At 42.0% G+C, this 24,515-nt stretch overlaps 1 protein-coding gene across 4 annotated transcripts in view; it reads left to right on the top strand.

The window, feature by feature from the left end:
• AFF1 (AF4/FMR2 family member 1) overlaps window positions 1–24,167 on the top strand; it is a 203,937-nt gene extending 179,770 nt beyond the window's left edge. For 3 of the 4 annotated variants that reach the window (XR_005833430.1, XR_005833429.1, XR_005833427.1), the window contains 10 exons: window positions 649–740; window positions 920–980; window positions 4,612–4,748; window positions 5,312–5,380; window positions 5,998–6,135; window positions 7,704–7,909; window positions 8,888–15,033; window positions 16,838–16,933; window positions 17,723–17,803; window positions 23,573–24,167. Coding sequence is in view for 1 of the 4 variants with exons in the window: in XM_040625065.1 (XP_040480999.1) it covers window positions 649–740; window positions 920–980; window positions 4,612–4,748; window positions 5,312–5,380; window positions 5,998–6,135; window positions 7,704–7,909; window positions 8,888–9,009 (825 nt within the window). In the remaining 3 variants the exon portion in view is untranslated. Of the gene's footprint in view, window positions 1–648; window positions 741–919; window positions 981–4,611; window positions 4,749–5,311; window positions 5,381–5,997; window positions 6,136–7,703; window positions 7,910–8,887; window positions 15,102–16,837; window positions 16,934–17,722; window positions 17,804–23,572 lie in introns of those variants that run through there. The other variant, XM_040625065.1, reaches the window with a different exon arrangement.
• Window positions 24,168–24,515: the final 348 nt, after the last annotated feature.

Here is a 24,515-nt window from a genome sequence, read left to right as displayed (position 1 = left end):
ACTGTTACTAAGGCATTGACGAGTTATTTGTGTTTGAAGTTCTAGTTTTTAGAGGGTAAAAGGATGGTTAATATTCCGTGTAAGTGTAGACGTCACCTTATTCTTCCTTAACAAAGTGGTGCAGAGGTGAAAAACCAGAGTAGATTTTTGTGTTAATTTTCTGTTGGGTGTTTTGCAGTAAAAAATGTTGCCCACGTTAGTTCTTAGTTCACATGTTTGGTGTCAGATACTTTTCGTTATTGATTGTAATGGAAAAAAAATAGCCACTTTCTCAAATAATAGTCAAATACAAGGTCCTCTCTTCCTGCTAACCTGGGTGTGAGTGTGTGTGTGTGTGTGAGTGTGTGTGAGTGTGTGAGTGTGTGTGAGTGTGTGTGTGAGTGTGTGTGTTAAGAGAAGATGTTACATTTAGCTTTGTTGATTATCCGTGCTCTTGGACATTCCTGTCTTACATCTTTTTGGGCCTCAGCACAGTCAGAACCTACAGTTCCAGTCGAATCTAGCTGGGAAACGCTTAACTAAGCTAAATTGTGCAGTGCTTGATTTCCTCTTTTTTGAACTATTTTCTGCTAATTTAGAGGGGTGGTAGCTTTAGGTCAATGGTTTTAACTATTGGAGTGTGATCTGTATGATGCGTTTTTTTTAAAGGGATCTTCTGGAGATACTGCATATCCTTTTCTAGTGCCTTCTTTGCCAAATGGTAACTCTAAACCAGGGAAGCCTCCAGTGAAGCTTGACAGGTAAGACCCTGGGTGCTCCTGCTGCTGCTTTTTTCCTCCTGTTTCCTCTGCCCCTTCTCTGCTGCCCCCCCCCCCAACTCCTCCCAGCCTTTTTCACCCCCTTTGTCTTCAGTCATCTTGTCCCAGTATAGTCATTCCAGGTTCCTATTACCCACCCCTGGTCTTCGCTTCTCTTTCAGACAACAAGCCGATTTTCACATGAAGGAGGCCAAAAAGTTGAAGCAAAAAGCAGAGTTAATGGTCAGTTTGGCTCTTTCATCCCGTTGGTAGAATGTTTTCTGATAAGATCTCTGTGGTCTCCTTGAGTTCCCTTTCACTGAAGGGGTGAGGGTGGGGTGTGGAGGGTGTCGGGGGAGGACAGACGCGGACCACAAAGTAAAGCAGGATCCGCGGGTCTTAAGGAGCGAGGGGCAAGGGATGTTTAGTGAGATTATTTGCTTTGACTCAGTCTGAACTGGGCGAATATACAGGGTACCTAGTGACAGAGTTTTATATCTAAATGAATGGAAGTTAAATCTACCTGTTAGTGTTGGATTTAATGCGTGAGGGCTTCCTTGTGCCACTGAGTCAGTTCTTGGGATGTGGGAGACGAGTTCTGCTGTTGAAAGTCGATCAGTTTGTGTTCAGCCTGGAACCCTTCGGAGGCTGAGGTGGTCTGCTCCGAAACTGCCTCGGAGCCCTTGAGATAGCAACCCGAGGGAAGAGGGACGAGTGGACCCGTGCCATTAGGTAACACTTTCAGATGAAGGTAATAATGATTGCAGTGTTGGTAAACATGCTTTTACAAAATGAGCTCTCTTTACCCGGTGGCTGTTGGGACTTTCTGGGAAGTGGTGCTTTTGTTGTGGTAATGGCATCCGTAATTAAATGTGCTTTTATATCTCGGCTGCAGTATAATTAGATAATGTCTGCCCTTTGTCATGTTTGAACATCTAAGACTCGGGGGCTTTTATTTATTTAATGTATTCTCTAAGCCAAAACCCCTGCAGATACCGTGTATTGAACCTTACACCACATGAGAAGAGCACGGTGGCCCCCAGATCCTGGCCTGCGCTCGGCCCCCATCTGTAGGCGGGCATCTCTCCTCGGACGGGCTAGAGAGACCCTTTTATCAGCCCTCCTCCTCAGGACAAAATGTTTATCAAGTCCTTACCATGCGGGACGCTGTGAGGGGGCCAAAGCTCCTGCAGACCTGTCTCCAGAGCGGCCCTGTTCTGGGACGGCCGGAGGCCGACTGAGACGTCCCCGTCTGTGCCAGATGGCCGCGTCCCCGGCTCTGCCCCCAGCTCTGCCCCCGGCTCTGCCCCGAGCTCTGCCCCCGGCTCTGCCCCGAGCTCTCCACAGTCGCTGCCAGAGCTCTGAGAACCTTTGCCGTTCTGCAAAGGAGTAAATATTCAGTACATTGTCGGCAGGCGGTCTAAAACTTACCCTGGCATTGGGCGCTTTCAGCACCTAGATTCCTTCATTATTCAAACAATAGGGAACTTTTCGTTTTGTATATGAATTAACTTCTACACATGCTCTCTTCTTTCTCCCTGCCCAAGCCGCCCATGTATCCCAGTGTGCCCAGTTCAGTCCTGATTTATACCTGATTTATACTCCTTTTAATAGCTAATAATAGCTCATTTCACTCTGATAATATGCTGGTTTGGACAGAAACCTGAATGGGCAGCCTCTTTATTCTTCTTTATTTCTCCTTTATTTGCACAAGGTCTCAAATAGGTGCATTTTGCGTCCAAATAGTTAAGCTCTCCAGTGAATATAGAGGAGTATGTTTTTTCTGTGCGTTGTACTCACTGTTGAGAAGGGAAGTGCGGTCGCTGCTGCGGGAACACTGTCTCTGGAGCCGCGCGGGGAGTTCATTATCAGCCTTACAGAATACTTCGCTCGAAGAAGCGAATATTGGCAATTTTTTCTTTTCTTTCTTTCTTTTTTTCTTTTACTGTCGTTCCTTTTGTTTATACACTAAGGCCGGTATAAATCTTGGAATTTCCATGAAAGAGATGGCATTAAATAAACCGCTTTAAGGAGTTAAATTCTCACCAGTGAAGCAAACCAGTAAAGCCCTTACTGCTGGTTTAGTGGGGGTGTGCCAATTTGATCTTTATTCTTTCTGTCACTGATTTTTTTTTTTGAAATGTAAAGCAGACTTTTTATTAAACACAGAAAACATTTTTCAAGTACAAGAAGTTGACAGCACTTATTAAATATAATACTTAACATTTCAAGTTTTTCTTAATTTTTCTTTATTTTTACATTCTAGTTAGTTAACATATAGTGTAATACTAGTTTCAGGAGTAGAATTTAGTGATTCATCACTTACATATAACACCCAGTGGTCATCACGACAAGTGCCTTCCTTAATACCCATCACCCATCTGGCCCATCCCCCTAGCCACCTCCCCTCCAGCAGCCCTCAGTTTCTTCTCTATAGTCAAAAGTGAGTTTTATAGTTTGCCTCCCTCTCTGTTTTTATCTTATTTTATTTTTCCTTCCCTTCCCCTGTGTTTACCTGTTTGGTTTCTTAAATTCCACGAGTGAAATCATATGGTATTTGTCTTTCCCTGACTGACTTATTTCATGTAGCATAATACACTCTAACTCCATCCACGTCACTGTAAGTGGCAAGATTTCATTATTTTTGATGGCTGAGTAATATTCCATTCATATATACATCCATGTACACACACACACACACGCACGTACATACATATACATACACGCACCACAGCTGCTTTGTCCGTCCATCAGTCAGTGCACATCTGGGCTCTTTCCGTAGTTCGGCTGTTGCTGATGCCGCTGTAAACATCAGGGTGCACGTGCCTCTTCGAATCAGTATTTTTGGATCCTTTGGGTAAATACCTTGTAGTGCACGTGCTGGCTCATAGGGTAGTTCTATTTTTGATTTTTTGAGGAAAGTCCCTGCTGTTACTAATTTTCTGAGCCTGGCTTTCTTTAGAAAAAATATTTTAGAACCAAGTTATTTATTAAAAATTAGCCCCACACCATCTTTCTCTGCTGATGTGTTACCACTTCCTTACACTCCGCTTGCACCTTTGCTGTTTTTAGTTCTTTGTGAACATACCGAATCGAACGCATGAGCAGAAACCACAGACTTGGATACGTGTTAGTCGGTTGCTCTTACAACACATGGTCCACACGGCAAGTGTAGAGAAAAGGTGGGGGTGCTCCTCACAGTCTCAGGGAGCTGGCTGTGTTCCAGGGAGGAGAGCGTTCCGTGACCCCGCGTACCTTCAGGTTTAGGGGACCACCAGCATTTCATTTCATTCATATTTCTACTTGCCCTTTAAGGGACTCTGAAATTTTATCCCTGCTGGCCCACGGATAGCCTTGTACACTTAACCCTGGCTTCCAGACGCGACCGGATAATCTGTTTGGCTCTAAACTACATAAGACGATTACCGTTAGACATAAGTTCCGAGATGCTCCTGAACCATGATGCTTCCTATTGCTTATAAGATAAACACATACAAAGACATTTGCGTCTGCATCATTCTAGGTGTGTAGGAAAATCTCCTCAGGAGAATCACATAATGTGTCATTGTACACTAGTAACAAGGGGACGATGTGCTTACTGCCCTGGTTTGAACATGCAGTTAAAGACTTTGAGAGAGTAGTCTTAATAAGATTGTTTTGGTTTTTCTTTCCTACTCAATTTTTGCTAAAAGAAATCGTGCAGTAGTCAAAGCCAATGGGCTTTGGTTATCATTTTGGGTTCCTTTGTTCTCACGCTTTTCCCCTAGCCAAAATTAAACTAAGACAGTGGAGGGAAATTGAGGTAAAGAGTGTGGTTGAGAAACTAAACAATTAAGTCTGTCTTAGGCCTAACACTGACCATGTTCTCCTACAGACTGACAAGGTTGGGAAGGCTTTTAAGTACTTGGAGGCCGCCTTGTCGCTTATTGAGTGCGGGATTGCCACAGAGTCGGAAAGCCCGGCGTCCAAGTCGGCTTACTCGGTGTACTTGGAAAGCGTAGACCTCATTAAGTAAGTGCCACCACGTCATTTTGCTGTCTTCCTGCGTGCTTCTCCTTCCTCGCCTTGACTGTTTGAATCCATTCAAATTTAGTAGGAAGACAACTTAACAAAGGGGAGCCTTTAAAAAAGCTACTGATCGGGACCGTTTCTTGGGCCCTAAACGAACATGTGTTCTAGATAAGTGCTAGAATGGAGGGACTGGGTCCTGCTCCATCCTTCGCCAGGTGCACTGTGAAAGGCCAGACCTGCAGGGAGAGGCGGGTTTTTCCAGTTCGGCTGTCTTATCAGATGCGCGGGCAGCTCAGTGTCTGCCCCCTCCTTTATCTGTGTTTGGACAGGGGACTCGGTGAGGACACAAATCTGCGAGTCTACGTGGTTTCAAGCAGGTAGACAGGCCAGAGAAGAGACATGTCCTTGCCTGCTCCGAGGCCTGGGGTTTCTTTCTGCGTGGTTTTCATGTCTTCACATCTTCAGGAAATTCAACATAAAACCAAGACAAACATAATAAGATGTCTTGATTGCCTGGGATTTTCTAACTGCCTTTGTTTATGTATTTTTCTATTTTCCTATAGATTTATAATGTCGTTAAAATCCTTCTCAGACGCCTCAACTCCACAAGAGAAGATATTTGCTGTTTTATGGTGTGTACTTTTTTTTCTCGTCTAAATAGTATTTGCTTTTGCATCTTTTGCTGTTACAAAAAGATTTTGTAGTTTGTTTTCTTAGCACGGAAATCAATAATGAAGGCAGAACAATACCAGAAAGTAGGATGTGTGGTCAAGGGGTTAATCCCACTGGTAGTTACTTTTTACGAAAGGCAGCTACTGCCATTTTACTGTTGACTCAGTAGAGGCTTTGGTCTCATGACTTAAGTGGAATTCTTGTGTATTTGTGTTTTTCTACCAAAGTTTACTTTGGGGGGAGGGACAGAAGGAGAGAACCTTAGGCTCCACACACAGCGTGAGCTCGCCCCGGGGCTTGATCTCAGGACCCTGAAGTCCTGACCTGAGCCGAAATCGAGACCGGGATGCTCAGCCGACTGAGCCACCCAGGCGCCCCTTTATGCCTTACTGACTTTTGATGGTACTGTGAACAGTACAGTAAGATGCGTAAGACGTTCTTCCTCATGTAGATGAGGAGGACCCAGTGTGTTCCTTAGACCGGCAAAGTATAAAAGGTTAGGTAGATGGCTTTGTGGAGTAGTGATACTCGTGTCTACAAAGTAACACTTCACTTTACCTTCTGTTTATGTTCATAGCCTGCGTTGCCAGTCCATTTTGAACATGGCGATGTTTCGTTGTAAAAAAGATATAGCAATAAAGTATTCTCGTGCTCTTAACGAACACTTCAGCAGTTTTTTCAAAGTTGCCCAGGCACCTTCTCCATGCAGTGCAAGGTAATGAAAAGTCTAATTTAAATAATTCTCAAAACCAAGTTATCTCTTTATTTGCCTCTTGCTTTTGCAACCATTCGTATGACTTTGGCTTTTCAAAAATTGTGTCCATCTGTGTGCTGATTTGCTCCTTAAATTATTAGCATATTTCTACCTTTTTGAGGAATAGTTGTAAGTCAAGGTGTTGGCTGATTAACATAAAAAGATAATTACAAAGAATATAGGGTCAAAATTTTAGAGCTTTGAGGATCTTCAGATATGCCTAACAACACAAAACAGAGGCAGAGCCAATCAGAGCCCAAGTCTTTTCTCCGTCCATATGAAACGTCATCTTGGCATTTCAGTAAACAGGAACTTTCCAGAACTGCATGCCCTTATCTAGGATCCATGACAATAATACTAAGAATGAAAACTATCTCTAGCGAACTCCCGCCTCCTTTGTGGACTGAAGGTGTTCATCTGTGCCATAAGATGGTGAAAAACAGAATTTTTGTGCAGGTGTTGTTAAGATGAAGTTAGAATTTTCTTCCCTGTAGTATTTGCCTAGTATTTTTCTTTTTTTTTTTTAATTTGGTTATACTCCTTGAAAAATTCCCAGTTCTGATAAATTTTGCTATTTTAAGAATATCACCTAGAAGGTTGCCCCATTTCTAGCACATTGAAGAGAAGAGATTCCCATATGGCCTCTCTTAAAAAAAAAAAAAAAAAAAAAAAATCCTGATTGAGAAGTAACATCTTTCCATTACTATTTATGTCTGTTTTCCTCATGTTTCTCACTTGAGGCACATCAAGGCCCTTGTTAACTTGCATGTGCAGGTATATAGCCAGAAGGAGAGTTGAGAGAAGACTGTGAGTCCCCCGACGCGAATACCTCTTGCCCAGTCTCCTCGGAGGCTGTCCTGCTATTCATCCAGACATTGATTCAGTAGATAATTGGGAAGCGCCTACCCTCTGTGCTAAGGGCTAGAAATGCAAAGATTTGTAAGAAATGGTCCCAGCCTTCACGGAAGGAAAAGGAATAGACAGAAGAATATAATGGGATGTGAGAAATGCAGTGGATAAATTAATAGGTAAATGCAAAGAACCAGTTCAGGTGGTGGCCGAGGGGAGGCCATGCTGTCTCCCCGGGGTCCAGAGGAGTGCCCAGTGTGGAGTGGGTGCGAATGGATATATAGGAGATTTGAACCGTCTTCACAGGGCAGCATTGTCTTGCTGGAAGTCAGAACTGAGGGTGGGGAGAGGAAGAGATCCCAGGCCAAAGGAGTAGACTGTAAATGGAGCAAGCGTATTTGGAATGTAGGAGTGCCCACCTGAGTCCGTGTCCAGTGAAGGATGCCTTGCCTCCATCCAGTTACTTTTCTCTGTGTGGTGGGCCCCATTTTGTTGTGTTTCATGAACTAAATTCCCCAAATACTGAAGGTGAAGGGTGTCTCTGATCTTGTGGAAGTGATTGCCATTTTGGCTCGTACACCCTGAAACTTTATAACTTGGACCGCAGTCCCAGAGACCAGACGTCCATCATCTGCGGGTTTAGGTGATTAACCAGTTCTCTTCTTTCTCCCACCTTCCAGAAGCACAGGCACACAGTCCCCTCTCTCTCCAATGCCTTCTCCTGCCGGCTCCATCGGGTCCCAGTCAAGTGCTGGCAGCGTAGGGAGCAGTGGCATGCCTGTCACCATCCAGAACATGACATCTTCTTACGTCACCATTACTTCTCATGTCCTTACCGCCTTTGATCTTTGGGAGCAGGCTGAGGCCCTTACAAGGAAGAGTAAAGGTAAAGGCTCTGTGGCGGTAATTCCCGGGGCACGGGGGTTGGGAGGGGGTGACCCGGTTGGTTTGTAGTTTATGTTCCGTGTGCTGCCTCACGACCTGGCCGCAGTTCTTTCTTGAGCTCTGTGGCATGGAGCCAGATTTCTGTGACTAGATCTCCGCAAAATTAAGTTAGAAGTGGTTGCAGCACCTTGCCCCCCCCAGAAGTTCTGGCATCATTATTTCAGCCTGAACTGAAATGCTAGCAAAAGGGCAAGACAAGTGAAGGAGGGAGAGACCGGCTGTCTCTGCGCACAGCCAACTTGGTACGTGAGGGAGTGTGACCTAAATACCGAGTCGCACGTTTGTTCAGTACCTGGGTTAGCAGCAGTGTAAGAAGTATGGCATAGAAACCATGCCCGGGACTTCTTTGAGAAGAAGTCTTTCTTGGAGAAGCCAAGGTGTAGGAGACGGGAGAGTGTGTGCTGTTAGAGGAACTGCTCCATGTCAGTCCGGTGACCACTGAGTAAGCGCTGGTGTGCCACCGCCCAGTAAGGCCGTTGCGGATTTTGCACAGCCCGGCTGTAGGGAAGGCAGTGGCCAGCTAGCTGTAGCCACTTACTTTTCTCATAGCCTCTTAGAGTTTTACTTTCTTTCTTAGCAGACTAATGATGCTTTTCACACATTGGGGGTGTTTTGTTTTGTTTTGTTTTGATTCACCCATCCATTGACCCGGCAGTGGAAGTTGGGTATTTTCCAGCACAAGTCACTGTGCCAGGCATTACGGATTCGGCTCGAGAACCAGCCCGGGGCTCAGCCTTCCAGCCTGGTGGAGGGACGTGGAGAACCGGCGAGCCATTACCGCTGATTGCGATGTTTTGCTGTGATGAAGTGCAGAATATTGTGGAGATACAGTTGCTGAAACTTTGACTTTTTATGGTTCCGTTTTTGTTTTTGTGTGTGCAAATGTGTTCACTTGGTTTTGGTTTTGCTTTGTTTGCAGAATTTTTCGCTCAGCTCAGCACAAGTGTGTGTGCCTTGGCCCTCAACAGCAGCTTGACGGATCTGGTGCACTATACGAGACAGGGTTTTCAGCGGCTAAAACAAGCAGCCAAAACACCTTAACGGAGGCCCGAGTCGATTTGATGGCTTGGGAACTTTTTTGCACATTGAAAGCCTCAAAAACAGTTCAGACATTTGTCTCATCAAGACACCAGACTCGAGAAGAGAAGCACCATGAGATGGCCCGGACATTTGTCCACTTAAACTTTCAAGAACTTCTGTGACCATTGGTCGGACGTGGTGGTTATGCAGAAGCGGAAGGGAGGAGGCTGGCCTCAGAGATGATCTTGCCTTTCCTAACTAAAGGACAGAAGTGCAGTGTAGACTCGGTGGGCGTATGAGTGGTCTAGAAACATTTCCGTACTTTTTTTAACCAGCAGGATGCAAATGGCAGATGAAATGAGGAGAAGCAGTTTCAGCTCTGAGAGCAAGTTCATGGCATCTCAGTAGCCACCCTGGTCTATTCCCAGGAAATTTTTTAAACAATGAATTTTGGTGTATGGTTTTGTGGATGATTTTTTTTTTCTTTTAAGTTTAGGGGGAAATATTTGTTTAGTAAATTCTAACGGTCATCTATAAAGCGTAAGTTGTGAAGGACTCCACTGTACCCCACTTTCTGCCCATGAACAGTGGCTTTGATAATACCAAGTATTGTCACAATTTATAAAATCGAAGGCAACTCCCCCCATGCCCCCCTTCCCTGGAGTACCGCGCGATCACCGTCACTGCTGGGAGTCAGCCTAAGTCCGAGCAGTGGAGGGAGGAGCTGCCGCCCACGGGGAAGCCATCTTGAGATCGTGTGCGTGATGGAGGTCGTGGTGCTGCCATCCCCACCCCTGCTTCAGCAAAAGGCAGTCACCACTGACTATGTTCTGAATTTTCTACCTTGGGGAAGAAGGGAACCAACATTTATACCCGACCAGATGGCTAAAGTGCTTTTTAATTTTTGTTTAAGTAGAGCTGGAATTTGAGGTGCTGATCTGTGGTCTACAGTTATGTGGTAACTCATGTTTAACCAACTCAGAATTTTGTCAGCAAACAAAGAAAAATGAAATCTACTTCTTAGAGAGGCTATATTTTTCTGCTACAGATTATTTTATATTTATAACAAAAGTAGACTTTCTGAGCCCTTGAGTGTTTAGGGTAAATTAACTCCCTGAGAGGATGTGGAGAATTAGGTGGTTAATTAGACTAAAAAAAAAAAAATTGTCACCACATGCCTTCACTCCAAAGTGTTCTCAATCAACTAGATTTGATTGGACTGAAGAGAAACTGTGGCCTTCCCATATGTAGTTATCGCCATATTATAGACATTAAACCAAGTTCATAGGGAATGACCTAAAATGAAAGAACACAATCAAAATTCCCACATAACCATAAGCACAGATTTTTTTTATTGAACCTTTGAAGGTTATTGGAAGCATTATTTTGAGTGCAGTGTTTTTAAAAGCCAATTCTTGAAATCCCTGTTAGAAGTAGAATTTGCACATGTATTAAAATTGAGGAGTGAGTGTTACCACCACCGTTGGTTCTTTTTTCTCTCCCTTCATCCCTTTCTGCCCCTCTGCATTTTGTTTCCTGCCCAGAATGTTTGTCATTTTCATACTAAGAAGGGAGTGCCATCTTTACAATGAAGAGGTCGAAAGTCCCTGTGAGGACCGTAAGAACTTGGCGATTGGGTCAGTACATAAAGGGATGTGTAGAGGATGGGAGTGGGGAGGATTTTTCACGTATGAATTGTCCGCGTGAAGCCGGTCTTCAGTGTCTTATCCAGCCTGTTCTTTGTTACCAGTAGCTAGTTCGAGGTTTGTTACCTCAGGTTTAGGTGAACGCCAGAGAGATACAGCAGCAGAATGTGAGCATGAGAACGGCATGTGTGATCCTGATGGACCGATTTCATTCGCTGATGTTCTAGAGCAAGGCCATTTAGCAAAACCTTTTGTTAGCCGAGCAGCAATTGTCTGGTGGATTGTGGCATCGTGTCCGTCTCTTACACGTGTGAAACAAAACACCAGAACCAGGTTTATGTGGTTATTTAATGTCCTTTTCCCCCTTATTCACTTGGCCTTCTCTGCCCCCTTTACCCCACCGATCCCCAATACAAGTCACCTGTCAATTTGGGAGGGTATGTCTTTTTCGGACAGGTTCTGATCTATGCAGATTGTGTTGGAGTGTGTGTGTGTGTGCGCGCGCGCCGTCGGTGAGCGACTGTGCTTCTGTGACTGAAGACATTTCTGAGTCGATTTCTCAGCCACTTCTGAAACAAAAAAACAAAAAACCTGATTGCTTTTTCAGTGGCCTTATTCTTCGTGTGTAGTGTTTTTCTCCCTGACCTTTATATTAAAAATTTATTTGTCCCTTGAAAAACGAATCAATTTGCAGAGATCAATTTGTAGTATTTTGAACATGGAATATTTCCGATTCTTACTGCATTGTACCTAAAAGAGGATTCCCAGTGGCTACTTTTTAAATAGAGTATGTGAAAAACTGTGGCTGATGAATCCTTAATGTTCATAAGGTCTTTTTCCTGTTACAGTTGTATATAGAAATCTAAAGAATTTTTAAAATCACTGCACTTTTTCACTGCATGCTTAAATCCCCAAAGGCAGAATTTGTACTGAGGTAGATAATTGAAAGGACTAGATTATAAAATGAGACAAATACAAAACATCTTAAGGAGTGAAAATTGAGTGTAAAATCTTGCCTTTGGCACTACAGTTTCGTGTGTGTTGTGTGTGTGTGTGTGTGTGTGTCTGTGTCTGTCTACTAGGAAATGGAAGAACACTGTTTTACTTTTTAAAATGTTGAATGTTTCTGTCCTTTCTGGAGATAATTAAAATGTGAATCACTGAACTTGAGATTTTAGCCAGACTAGGGGCCCTGCTAAAGACTGAAAAACACTTCACTGAAATTTACCAAATGACACTGGGTTAAGAATGTGAAAACATTCACCACATGCCAGTTGTGGTGAGGAAGCGAGGGTCCAGCAGGCATATTATCAGGACAAGAACTGCAGTTGAATGACTTCTAGGATACACTCAGTGCTGAATGATACTGAATGAATCTGATTTTTTTTTTTTAAATAAAAAGGACCTTTATTTTATAGATCTGTTTTGACCAGGACATTTAGCTTTTTCCCCTAGACAAATTAGAACACATTTATATCCTTTAATTCCAGATCTCAGGCTTTTGAGAAAACACCAGTCGACCCCTTTCTGGCTGAAAAATTGCCTTAATTGGTACCTAAAATATTCATGTTAGTAGAATCAGGAGCTTACTATTTTGTTAGAATTCCTGCCCAGTAATTTTTAGAAGCAAAAAGATGAACCATTATGTCCTCCCAAACGAGCAGCTTTTGTATCTGATACAGAAAGGAGACGTGTGTGTGTTGCACGCGTACGAACACGCTCTCACACACACAGTACGAGGCTGGTTGAATTAGATGTATTCACTGTGCCTCTGTTGACCAAACCTAACTTTGAAATAATACTAATTTGGGGATAGTGCTGTATTTCTTTTGTTGTGGCTTCAAGACGTGTTAGTGTGGGTCTTCTACCTTTTGTTCTGCTTCATGAGGTTTGAGGCATATTTATTCATCTTAAGGTAAATGAATCAAATTAGGCTCGATTCCCTACCTCCCTCCACAGATTCTACTTTTTTCTTAAGGATTTATTTTCCCAGACACTACACAAATCTTTGAAAAACTTTGCCACGTCGTCTACTACAGTCTTTGCCATCAACTACCAGTATTTACATTTTGCAAGAATATCTGGGCTTCTTTTAGAAACACAAAGGCAGAGTTTTGCTCACTGGGAGGTGAGTTGTGTATGTGGCCGTGGAGGCGTGTCAGGATTATGGCGGTACTTTGTTCCCTTTCTGTAGTGGGTTGTCTCTTTTGATTGTTTTTGGTCCTGTTGAGAATTAATGTAAGGTTTTTCCTGTGCCTTTTTATCTTTTGTCATTTCGTTGCTGGAGGTGGAGTGGCAGAATAACATGGGATTGGGGATTTTCCTTGAAACATTGCAAGTGGTCTTTCTACCATATAAACCTCCAATCTGCAATGCAGTTGTGTTGGTTTCTCAGTGAGTAAGAATGCTGACCACTGGCCATGTTCTTCAGTTCTTACGATGAGTTGACAAGCACCACCTGTCTACGTAAGGGGGCTGTGGATTTCCTGTTGTCCTAGGGAAATCACACTATGTTCCACTGTGCAACAGATCTCGACAGGTACTGTGATGGGTAGAAAAGTGCCTGTATTTCTCTACCCACGAGGGCAGGAAGGAAACATACAGCTCCGCGTGAGCCTAGATAAGATTTATCAGCCTGGAAGGACGAGGGAATAAGACCACTGGCAGCAAGGCTGGCCAGGCTGCACTGGTGAGACCAGAGGTGGCCGACCTATGAGGAGGATAATGTGCTTTGCTTCAAAGTAGATGTTTAAGTGATGCTTCACACAGGCAGTATTAACTTCGCCTTTTGTTCAGGCCATCAGCATATATTGTTAAAATTACTGCACGCCCCCTCAGATATCAAGTACACACTGTTCATGTTGGTGTGTGTGTGTGTGTGTGTGTATACGCATGTGTCCCAAATCTTTCTTGTTTTTTTCTGAATGTGATCATGTTTCGGATGATACCTGAGCAGGGTTGCCTTTTTTTTTATTTATTACCATTATATATTATATTATATTATATATTTGTTGCTTTCTTACAACTTTAGAGGAATTCAAATCTTGGTATTAAAATTGTTTAAAACAGGAATGAATTGTCCAGCTGATAAGTAATCACTGGTCTATCTAAAATATGAATTTGTCTTTAGTTCTTGCGGAGTACTGTGCCAGCTGTCTAGTCCACACAGTGAGTTTGTACGTAGGCTAGGGACGCAGTGACGCTCTCAATGGGAAGATGTGCAACACAGGGGGGACTCCATGTATTTTATCTACTTCAGCAATGGAACTGCAACTTGGGGCTTTTGTGAATAAAATTTAGCTGCCTTGTATAGTCCTTTGAAAGAGACATATGTGATCTGTGAAAATTATAGTTTTTTTTTTAGAAGAAAAATTCGCAAAAGATCTTTCCAAAGATAACGTGCCACAGATCTTTTGTTTGTTGTTCTCTGTAATGAGGAGTAATTGCTGTTTAAAAAAACATGTAATTGACTTGTTAATCTTCAAATTCTTTCCTTTTCACAAGAGGATCGAGCTGTAAAAAAAAAAAATTAATAAAAATTTAGAGAAATCATTGGGGTTGAATCCATGCTTTTGTTTTGCCTGAGTAGTTCCTAAAATTGCTACATAATTACCACTTACAGCCAAGAAGAGTCTGACGTGGTGGGATAGCGTGCTCTCATTCACAATATGTATTTCTTGGAAAAGAAGTGTGGGCAGAGGGAAGCTCATCCTTCTCTTTGGTTTATTTTTAAGAACTATAGTCACACCCAAATTAGCTTCTCACCAGTGTGGCATCTTCTCTTTCTGACATTAAGTGCCAGGTGCAACGGTGACCATCATCTGCCTATTTTCAATGTTTGTTGGGTGCACAGTATGTAGAATGTTGGTATTGAATGGTTTTGAGAGGCCGTCTGGTCTCTCCTCCCTTGGCTACTCTGAAAGAACTCATGTTCTACCTCAGTGATTTTAGTGAATCAGGAAAAACCTAGGTACTGAAATCTGACTTGCTGAATTTGAATCCTGGCTCTTGAGTTTGTAATGTGGCCTTAGGCAAGTTACTTACCCTCTCTGGGGTTTTCTCATTTATAAACTTCATTGATTTAGTATCTATATAGTAGTAAGATGGTGAGGACTGGGCTAGATGGTTCTGGAGAGTGCTTAGTGTAGAGCCTGGCATGAACACTCATAAACTCACCGGTGGCTCCTTTATGTACCGCTCCCCCTCACTGCACCATAATATCCCCACAGCTACCCTCTAGCCTCCGACCAAACACTGATAAAGATCTCACTACCCTCCTCTTCCTTTCTCATTTTTTGTTCTGTAGGTTAGGTTGACCTCTACTTACAGCGGTCCTACTGAACAGACACCCAGGCTCACTCAGCAAGCTTGTGGTAGAGTCGACAAGCAACAAGAACTGGTAAGCACGCAAGGCAAGTGTGGGAAAAGGGAGTGTTTTAGTCCTCATTAAGAGAAGCTATAGGACAGAAATCTCAAGTAGGTCTTGAAAGATGGGTCATAAAATCTCTGGTTTTCATCTTTTTTTTTTTTTTTTTTTTTTTTTTTTTTTACAAAAACTGTCCCATGTCCTATCTTGTCTATTACAAATTTTAAGTAGTAGTTGTCCTTTGTATGGTTGTACCAGTTTATTTAACCAACCTCCTTGTTAGACATTGAGATTATTTCTAATTAGGGGATATTGTGAAGAATGCTTCTGTAACCATCCCTAAATCAAACTATTTGGACAGATACAGCAATTAATATTTTACCATATTGTCCTTACGTAAATGTCTGCATGTATATATTTATGCTGAATTGGGTTTCAGCCCAAAAAAGTTCACACGTTTCCCAGGACATTTTCCAACACCAGTTTCATGTTAGCATCTAAGAAAAATTTTCAGCAAACATCTAATATTCACTTCATGTTAAAATTTCTGTAATTGTCCCTGAAAGTTCTTAGAGCTTATTTCAAACCAGGATTCAGTCAAGTTTCATGCATTTAGTCATTATATAAAAAAATCTTTTAAAAAATACGATGTCCTACATCTTGGATTTGTGTGTTTCCCAAAGTGTCCTTTAATTCATTCCTCCAACTCCTATATTTCCTACAAAGTGGGTTAGGTCTTAGAGGCTGGATTATATTTGGCAGGACCCCACAGGGGATGTGGTATACTTCACATTGTGTCCTATCAGGAGGCACCTAAAATTGTTAGCGATGCTAACTTTCAATGTTTGGTTAAGATACAACCATTGAAACGCTGTTGTGAATATGGGCTTTTCCCTGGCCCAACAACTTCTGACTCTTCCTGATTTTAGCATGCGTTCATAATCCATTCCTTTACCAGTCCTGGGTATCATGCTTGGAGAATGCAAGGGGAAAAGACCCCACCTAATTCTTTAGGTGGGAAACGGTGTCTTCTGATGTTTTCATTTACATTTTATCCCTGTGGCACTACTTTTTCCCATCACATACCAAGTTGCCATTCGCAGAGTGTGGGTTATGTGGCTAATACCCTAAGACCCAGTTCAAGTGCCCAACTCAGTGGATGGGGGGAAGGTTTTCATCTAAATCATGTAATGAGTTCACCATTAGGAAGGGTTCTCTTAAGGAAGAGATGAGGCTGAGCAGCAAGAGAGAATACATGAGTCCCTTCAGGCTGTTCATCTTTTTCCTTTTTGATTTCTGTATTCAGGATATTAACCTCTTATTATGTTAGAAAGGTTTCTCTCCAGGGGCGCCTGGGTGGCTCAGTCGTTAACCGTCTGCCTTTCGGCTCAGGGTATGATCCCAGCGTTCTGGAATTGAGCCCCGCATCGGGCTCCCTGCTCAGCGGGAAGCCTGCTTCTCCCTCTCCCACTCCCCCTGCTTGTGTTCCCTCTCTCGCTGCCTGTCAAATAAAATCTTTGGAAAAAAAAAAAAGAACTTTCTCTCCAAGTTACCTTTTGCATTTCAGTTTTTACTTTGGCACTTTTTTTTTTTTTAAGACTTTATTTATGTGACAGAGAGACAGCCAGCGAGGGAGGAACACAAGCAGGGGGAGTGGGAGAAGAAGAAGCAGGCTCCTAGCGGAGGAGCCCGATGTGGGTCTCGATCCCAGGACTCTTGGATCATGCCCTGAGCCGAAGGCAGACGCGTAACGACTGAACCACCCAGACATCCCTATTATGGCACTTTTAAATAAAGTTTGTTTTAAGTAGGCCAACTTCTACCAATGTCTTTGCAGTTGCTGCTTTTGGTGTCTTGAGGCGCGTGCGGGCCACTCCCCAGGCGCCACGAGGCCACACTATCGCCATGGAGCACCGGCGGCGGCAGCTCTGGGGTAAGCAGTCCTTGCCCTTTGTGTCCTTCTCAGTCTGTATTAGTAAGTATTTTGGCACTCTTAGGGCCTGAATTATTTAAATAGATATTTGTTCACTGTTTGCCAGCGTTGTTGGAAATGTAAATTGTCACAACCCAGGCTACTTTCACTTAGGACATCTAGGTGATGAGAATCTTCCAATCCGTTCTTAAACTACTTTGAAGCCCAACGCGTCTTTACTGTAATATAATGAGAGGTTTATCTGCTGTTACTTTGGCTGTGCTTAGATAAATGTACCCGTCTGGTCTGTTTTGTCTTAGAACAGGACTCTGTCAGTGTTTGTGGTTTCCCCGTAGACCACACTCCGCTGAAAGCAAGACTGCAGTGAGACATCAAGGCTCTGATAATAAAGACCTGTGCCCTTCGAACAGACTGGAGGGCGGACCTGGAGTACTTCCTAAACAGACAATTCTATTTTAGCTTCAAAAGACCATATGCCTGCCCTGGATAAGTGCTATAAATCACCCTTCTCTATTACTGGGGCCCAGTCCTAACTTCTCATTTACCTTACTTCATGGGTAGGCGGCAGAAACAATTACGGGTTTGTAGCTCTCTACTGCTAAATATTTCTGTACATTATCATCTAAGCAACAGTACACACACGTGTACACACACACAGGCACACACACATATTTTTCTACAGGTACGTGCACTCTTGGACGTGAAAAATGAGTTGTACTCAACTGCATGGGCTTTAGAAGGATGTCTTCAGTTTATTCGACTCACTGCTTTTCCACCTCTGTCCTGCAGTTTTTGAAGAAACTCTTCCTGCAGGGAAGACTGGGCACCCAGGATTGCAGCTGAGGACTTGGCAAGCATCTTAAGGAGGGAGTAAGTGATATGCTATAGTGGCTTTGCTGAGCTTCCCAAGCCTACATATACATGTAAATCATTTTTTTTTAAATCCTGTTTTCAACTGATTTACAAATAGGCTATTTAAAAAAAAATGACATAAAAGCATACAGAGCAAAAATAGGAAGGGCAAACATACTTCATCCCTTTCCCTCCAGAGTTAACAGCCGTAAAGTTCGGTGCATCTCATTCCAGAACTTTTATTGTGCACTTATACCCTGTGTTTAAACATAAATGTGGAATATACCAAATTCTGATTCTTTTCACTTTATTCAGTCTTTTTATGGTACAAAATATTGTGCAGTAAGAATATATCACCCTTTATGTAAACGTTCTCACATTATGCATACACACCTTCCCTGGACACCCCCCACCATTATTCTGGTACAGTGCTGTACTGATGGTTGTTTTTTGTTTGGTTTGGTTTTGGGGTTTTTTTGGTTTTTTTTTTAAGGGATCTTGATATACACATCATTTTGCATTCTTTTAAGTATTTTTATAGGATAAATTTTTGTAAGGGGGATGTCTGGATCAAAAGGTAAGTCAAATTTACAATTTTGGATGTTAACCAAACCACTTCTCCCAAAAAGCTCTCATATCAACTGTGGATGGGTATGTATTCTTCCCCCCCTTTAATTAATTAATCAATCATCATGATAAGTGTAGTCTTTAATTCTCTCCCTCCCACCTCCCCTCTGGTTAACCATTAGTTTGTTCTCTATAGTTAAGAGTCTGTTTCTTGGTTTGTCTTTTTTTTTTTTTTTTTTCATTTGTTTCTTAAATTCCAGATGAGTAAGATCATATGGCATTTGCCTTTCTCTGACATTTCGTTTAGCATTAATACTCTCTAGCTCTATCCATGTTGCAAGTAGCAAGATTTCATTCTTTTCTATGGTGAAATAATATTCTGTTGTATATAACACATGTTCTTTATCCATTCATCTATCAATGGATACTTGGGCTGCTTCCATAGTTTGGCTATGGTAAATAACGCTGCAATAAACACAGGAGTGCATGTAACCCTTTGAATTAATTAGTGTTTTTGTATTTTGGGGGTAAAATACCCAGTAGAGTGATAGCTGGACCATAGGATAGTCCTATTTTTATATTTTTGAGAAACCTCCATATTGTTTTCCACAGTGGCTACACCAGTTTGCATTCCTACCAACAGTGCAAGAGGATTCCTTTCTCTCCACATCCTCACCAACACTTGTTATTTCTTGTGTTTTTTATTTTAGCCATTCTGAGAGGTGTGAGGTAATACCTTATGGTGGTTTTTTTTTTTTTTTTTTTAAGATTTCATTTATTTATTAGAGAGAGGGAGAGACAGAGCACAAGCAGGGGGAACAGCAGGCAGAGAGGGAGAGGGAGAAGCAGGCTCCCTCTGGGAGCCCCATGCGGGGCTTGATCCCAGGATCACGACCCAAGCCAAAGGCAGACGCCCAACCATCTGAGCCACCAAGGTGCCCCCCCCCCCTTTTAAGATTTTATTTGCCAGAGAGAGCATGTGTGCAAGTGCACAAGCAGGGGGAGTGGCAGGCAGAGGGAGAAGCAGGCTCCCTGCTCAATCCCAGGACCCTGGGATCATGACCTGAGCTGAAGGCAGACGCTTAACTGAGCCACCCAGGCGTCCCCCCTTATGGTGGTTTTGATTTGTATTTCCCTGATGATGAGTGGTGTTGAGTATCTTATGTGTCTGTCTTCTTTGGAGAAATGTCTGTTCGTATTTTCTGCCCATTTTTAATTGGATTTTTTTTTGGTGTTGAGTTTTATAAAGTTCTTTATATATTTTGGATCCTAACCCTTTATCATTTGCAAATATCTTTTCCCATTCAGTAGGTTGCCTTTTACTTTTGTTGTTTCCTTTACTGGGCAGAAGCTTTTTATTTTGATGTAGTCTCAATAGTTTTTTATTTCCCTTGCCTCAGGAAACATAGGTAGAAAAATGTTGCTATGGCCAATGTCAGAGAAATTACTGCCTGTGCTCTCTTCAAAGATTTTTATGATTTCAAGTCTCACATTTAGGTCTTTAATCCATTTTTGAGTTTGTATGGTGAAAGAAAGTGGTCTAGTTTCATTCTTTTGCATGTGGCTGTCCAGTTTTCCCAATACCATTTGTTGAAGAGACTGTCTTTTTTCCATTGTGTATTCATTCCTCCTTTATTGATTAATTGACCGTATAATTGTGAGTTCATTTCTGGGTTTTCTGTTCCATTGATCTATGTGTCTATTTTTATGCTAGTACCATACTGTTTTTATTACCACCGCTTTGTAATATAATTTGAAATCTAGAATTGTGATACCTCCAGTTTTCTTTCTCTTTTTCCAGATTGCTTTGGCTATCTGGGATCTTTTGTGGTTGCATGCAAATTTTAGGATTGTTTGTTCTAGTTCTATGAAAAATGCTGCTGATGTTTTGATAGGGATTACATTAAATCTATAGATTGGTTTGAGTTGTATAGACAGACATTTTAACAGTATTCTTCCAACCTATGAGCATGGAATGTCTTTCCATTTCTTTCGTCAGTGTTTGTTTTAGAGGGTTTTTTTTTTAAATCAGTTTTCAGAGTATAGATAGGTCTTTAAACTTCTTAAATTTATATTCCTAGGTATTTTGTTCTTTTTGATGCAATTATAAATGGGATTGTTTTCTTAATTTCTCTTTCTACTACTTCGTTAGTGCATAAGAACACAACAGATTGCATTGTACATAGATTTTGTATCCTGCAGCTCCACTGAACTCATTTATCAATCAGTTCTAGTACTTTTCTGGTGGAGTCTTCACGGTTTTCTACATTTAGTACCCTGTCGTCTGCATATAGAGTAGTGAGTTTTACTTCTTCCTTACCAACCTGGATGGCTTTTATTTCTTTTTGTTACTGACTGCTGTGGCTAGGACTTCCAGTACTATGCTGAATAAAAGTGGTGAGAGTGGGCATTCTTGTCTTGCTCTGACCTTGCGGGAAAGTTTGGGCATGGGTTTTTTATATAAGGCCTTTATCAGGTTGGGCATACATCCTTGCCAGTTTTGGATACAATATGAAAAACCTTATACAATTCACACTTCTCTGACAACTGAAATTGACCATTTTGTCACAAATTTATTGGCCGTTTGTTTCTGGTTCTGTGGAATGCCTATTCCTGTGCTTAGCTCATTTTCTATGGGGTTATCTTTTTTCTTCTAATTTGTAAATTAAGAAACCTGGACTAGGTTGTTGATTGCCTCTAACCCACCGCATGACTCTCTTCTCAACTTTGCTCCATAGCTTGCACCTCAGAAAACATCATCCATGAGCTGCTTACAATTCCCATTTCTTTTTTTCCAACCCCGTAGGAGGCAATGATTGATCCCTATTGAAGTGAAACTGCATGCACAATAGTGACATATAGCATTTGAAGGTCCGTTAATCTTTAAAACATATTACTTGTTCAAATGATACACATCCTGGGTAAACTGAAAGCTGTGAAATATTGGCATTTTGAAGCCCACTGGATGTACAGAATGAATTTCACCATAGGTTTCTTATGGCCTACAGAGATCAAATCTAAAATTAGTCACAGGTCAGTCCCAGGCCTCACTTGACTACAGTCCTATTAACCTGGCATTTGCTTATTTTAAATGAAGGTAAAAGAACCACGGAAGACTGATTTCTTACCCTATGAGGTTTACTTCTATCCATTCAATAGCCTGAGTGATTGCTTTGTGTCAATGACCCGCTGCAGAATGTGCTAACACACAGCACGGGGCACGGTGCCTAGCTTCTGGACGGCATGTCTCTTTTCCATCCAGGTGACAGGTAACTTCAGATCTGGTACTTTCCCATTCAGATTGCCATTGTACTTGCCTCCGGCCAGTCCTAATATAGATGCTATTGTAAAACTAACACCCTGTGGCTACACTGTTCAGACTGAGTTATTTCAAGCTTGACAGTGTGGCATAAGCCGGTTTATCTATTAAGCAGAGGACAGCAGTCTTGTGCCCTATTTGTCCTAAATTCCCTGGAGCAAAGTGGAGCTACTCAGCCTTTTTTCCTTTCATTTACTCCACCCATGATACATCACCATCCCTACGGCATGGGGAGGCCCATCCATTATATTCTCTCCTATTCTGTGTTCAGGCATTTGTGTATGCATATGCATTTATGTGTATATGCATATGTATGTACACATGATCATTTAATGGACATGTAAGGATAGTAAAATGTATTGTTAGCACACCGCATTTACCTGAAACACAGGAAGTTAGGGAAATTTCACATATGGACACTTTGTAAAAAAAAAAAAAAAGTGATAGCCTGTTGTATTAAAGCAAGAGTTGTAGGTTCTCACATTAAACCATTAAATGTTTGGTTCTACTTCCGTAATTTCCTGAAGCCACATCTTTCATTACTTACCAAATATACATTCCTGTAATCCCTGGCCAGGTTCCTTCCTTTGCTCAATTTTTCGCTATTTTACGTGCATAGTACTCTCCTTTCAGCAGAGCCTACGAGCCTGGGGTCAGCTGAGACCCATTCTAAAACTTTACAACTCTCTACAGGCATATTTACAAAGTGTTACCTGAAAATACCAGGGAGCCACCAGACATTCCGTTTGTGTGCAATTCATTAAAAAGAATTTACATTCATTCCACTAGTAAGAATTATTTACTTCTCTGGCTCTGGCTTGAGAGGATGTGGTAGGTTCAAGTCAACAAAACTGTCCTTGTCCTCCCCTTATTCATCGGCATTAGCCACTCCACAGGTGTAAACCCATACACAAAAAAATCTGCGTGCTTGAAGTGGAGGAGATCTGAAGCACAAAAGCATAGAGTTTTGATTATAATGTACCTCCGGGGATTAAGTAAAAACCACAGCCAACAGCCAGCTCCTGAGGATTATTATTAGTGGTAATGAGAAAAACATTTTGAACCTGGGCCTCAAACTGCATTCAGTGTGCTAAGCAATGCAGGCACAGCATGAAGTGAATGTAAATGTTAACAAGTTTTAGCTTTAGGCTTCTCATTAGTGCCCTTATTGCAACTGTAATGTGCAGAATGCACCACTAGAGAGCAATCATTTCCCTTAGGAAAAAATACATGGATTTAACCAGAAGAAGGTACCACTTCAGACCCAGTAGAATGGCTATAAGCAAAGAAAAAGACAATATACAGTGTTAGGATGAAAAGAAACCAGAAACCTCATACTGTGCAGATGGGAATATAATATAGTACAGCCACTGTGGATAAGTTTGGTAGTCTCTTAAAAACTGTTACCATACAACCCAGCAATTCCAGTTGTATGAACCTATGAAGATAAATGAGAACATGTTTATGTTGAGACATGCTCATGAACATTCATGGCAGTGTTAAAAAACAGAGACCAGCCTTGAAAATTCTCTGAACAGACAAAAACAATTTAGTCATACAAACAAAACTTATCTTATTTTGCAAGACTAACTTGACCTGGGTCATTTCTTGCTTATGCCTTTGAAAATCATAAGCAAAACTTGAACAGTTCCCAAAGTTGGTATGAGGAAACACACTGACCAATTCCCTACCATTTAAGAAAATTCTAATATAACCAAAACTGTGAAGAATAAACTGCTTTCTCATTATATAAGCTGCTTGATAACAAATACTCCTCTGAGCCTTATTCCAGGTTTTGGTTTGAGTGCTCCCGGTGTGTGTACAATACATTTTTACTAATCACTACTTTGGTGATGGGTTGGTTTTACTTCCGTTATTTCTGAACTTTTGCCATGTCCTAGCAACAGAAGTGGGATCCAAAGAAGACCCTGAATGTCTCCAAGGTCAGTGAACAAACAGGTGCTGGTACCCATGAAGCCCACGGAACTCCGTCTTCTCACTAATCCTGGAACTTGAGGGTAAGTCAGTCTGGCATCTGAGCCCTGCTCCTTGTGTTTTCAGCTCTCCAACTTTATAGTGCACACCTGCATTTCGCTTGTTGAAACTTCCTGGTAAGTCATTCTATTCTGTTCAAAGGGTGAATGGGGGGGGGTGTGGAATGTGATTCTCTGTGTTTTGAAACCGTTAGAAAACAGGGCCTCTCTCAGTTTAGACATTTAAAGGCAAGGATAGTTTTCCACCTGGTCTATGGAGGAGGCTCTTGTGCCTTTTTGGAAAATGAATAAACTTTTGAAATTGTGGGGACCACTTTGGGGAACCTTTAATGTAAATAGGTCCACCTTAAGGAGCAGCCTTAGAAGATTCCAAACCTCTCACAGACCATGGAATGCATCCTTTTACTGATATGCAGAAGCTTCTAAAAGACAAAAATGACTCCAAAAAGAGCTCTGAAAGTATCCTTTACAGCATGCAAATAAAAAATCTTTGGCCATCTGAGCATGTATCCTTAATTTAGTGCATCTGTCAGGAACACAGCTTGGGAGGCACCTGGGTGGCTCGGTTGGGAGTCCCACTCTTGATTTCCGCTCAGGTCATGATCTTGGGGTCATGAGATCAAGCCCCTCGTTGGGCTATGTGCTGGGCTTGGAGCCTGCTTAAGAGGAGCCCTCTGCTCCTACCCCTCCACTCTTGCAGGCATGCGTGCTCTCTCAAAAGAAAAAAAAAAACAGCTTGGGTCCAACAACCAACAATTCTTTTGACTTTTGTACCTTGAGATTTGGGTAAAATTTTCAAAACAAAAGCTCTAAGATCTCTGTGGATGTCTCTTTTTTTTAATGCCTATGT

Source organism: Ursus maritimus, unplaced genomic scaffold, assembly GCF_017311325.1.
Source record: "Ursus maritimus isolate PB19 unplaced genomic scaffold, ASM1731132v1 scaffold_8, whole genome shotgun sequence".
Taxonomy (NCBI): Eukaryota; Metazoa; Chordata; class Mammalia; order Carnivora; family Ursidae; genus Ursus; species Ursus maritimus.
Note: the sequence above shows the minus strand (reverse complement) of the source record. Positions and strands in the feature narration are given on the sequence as shown.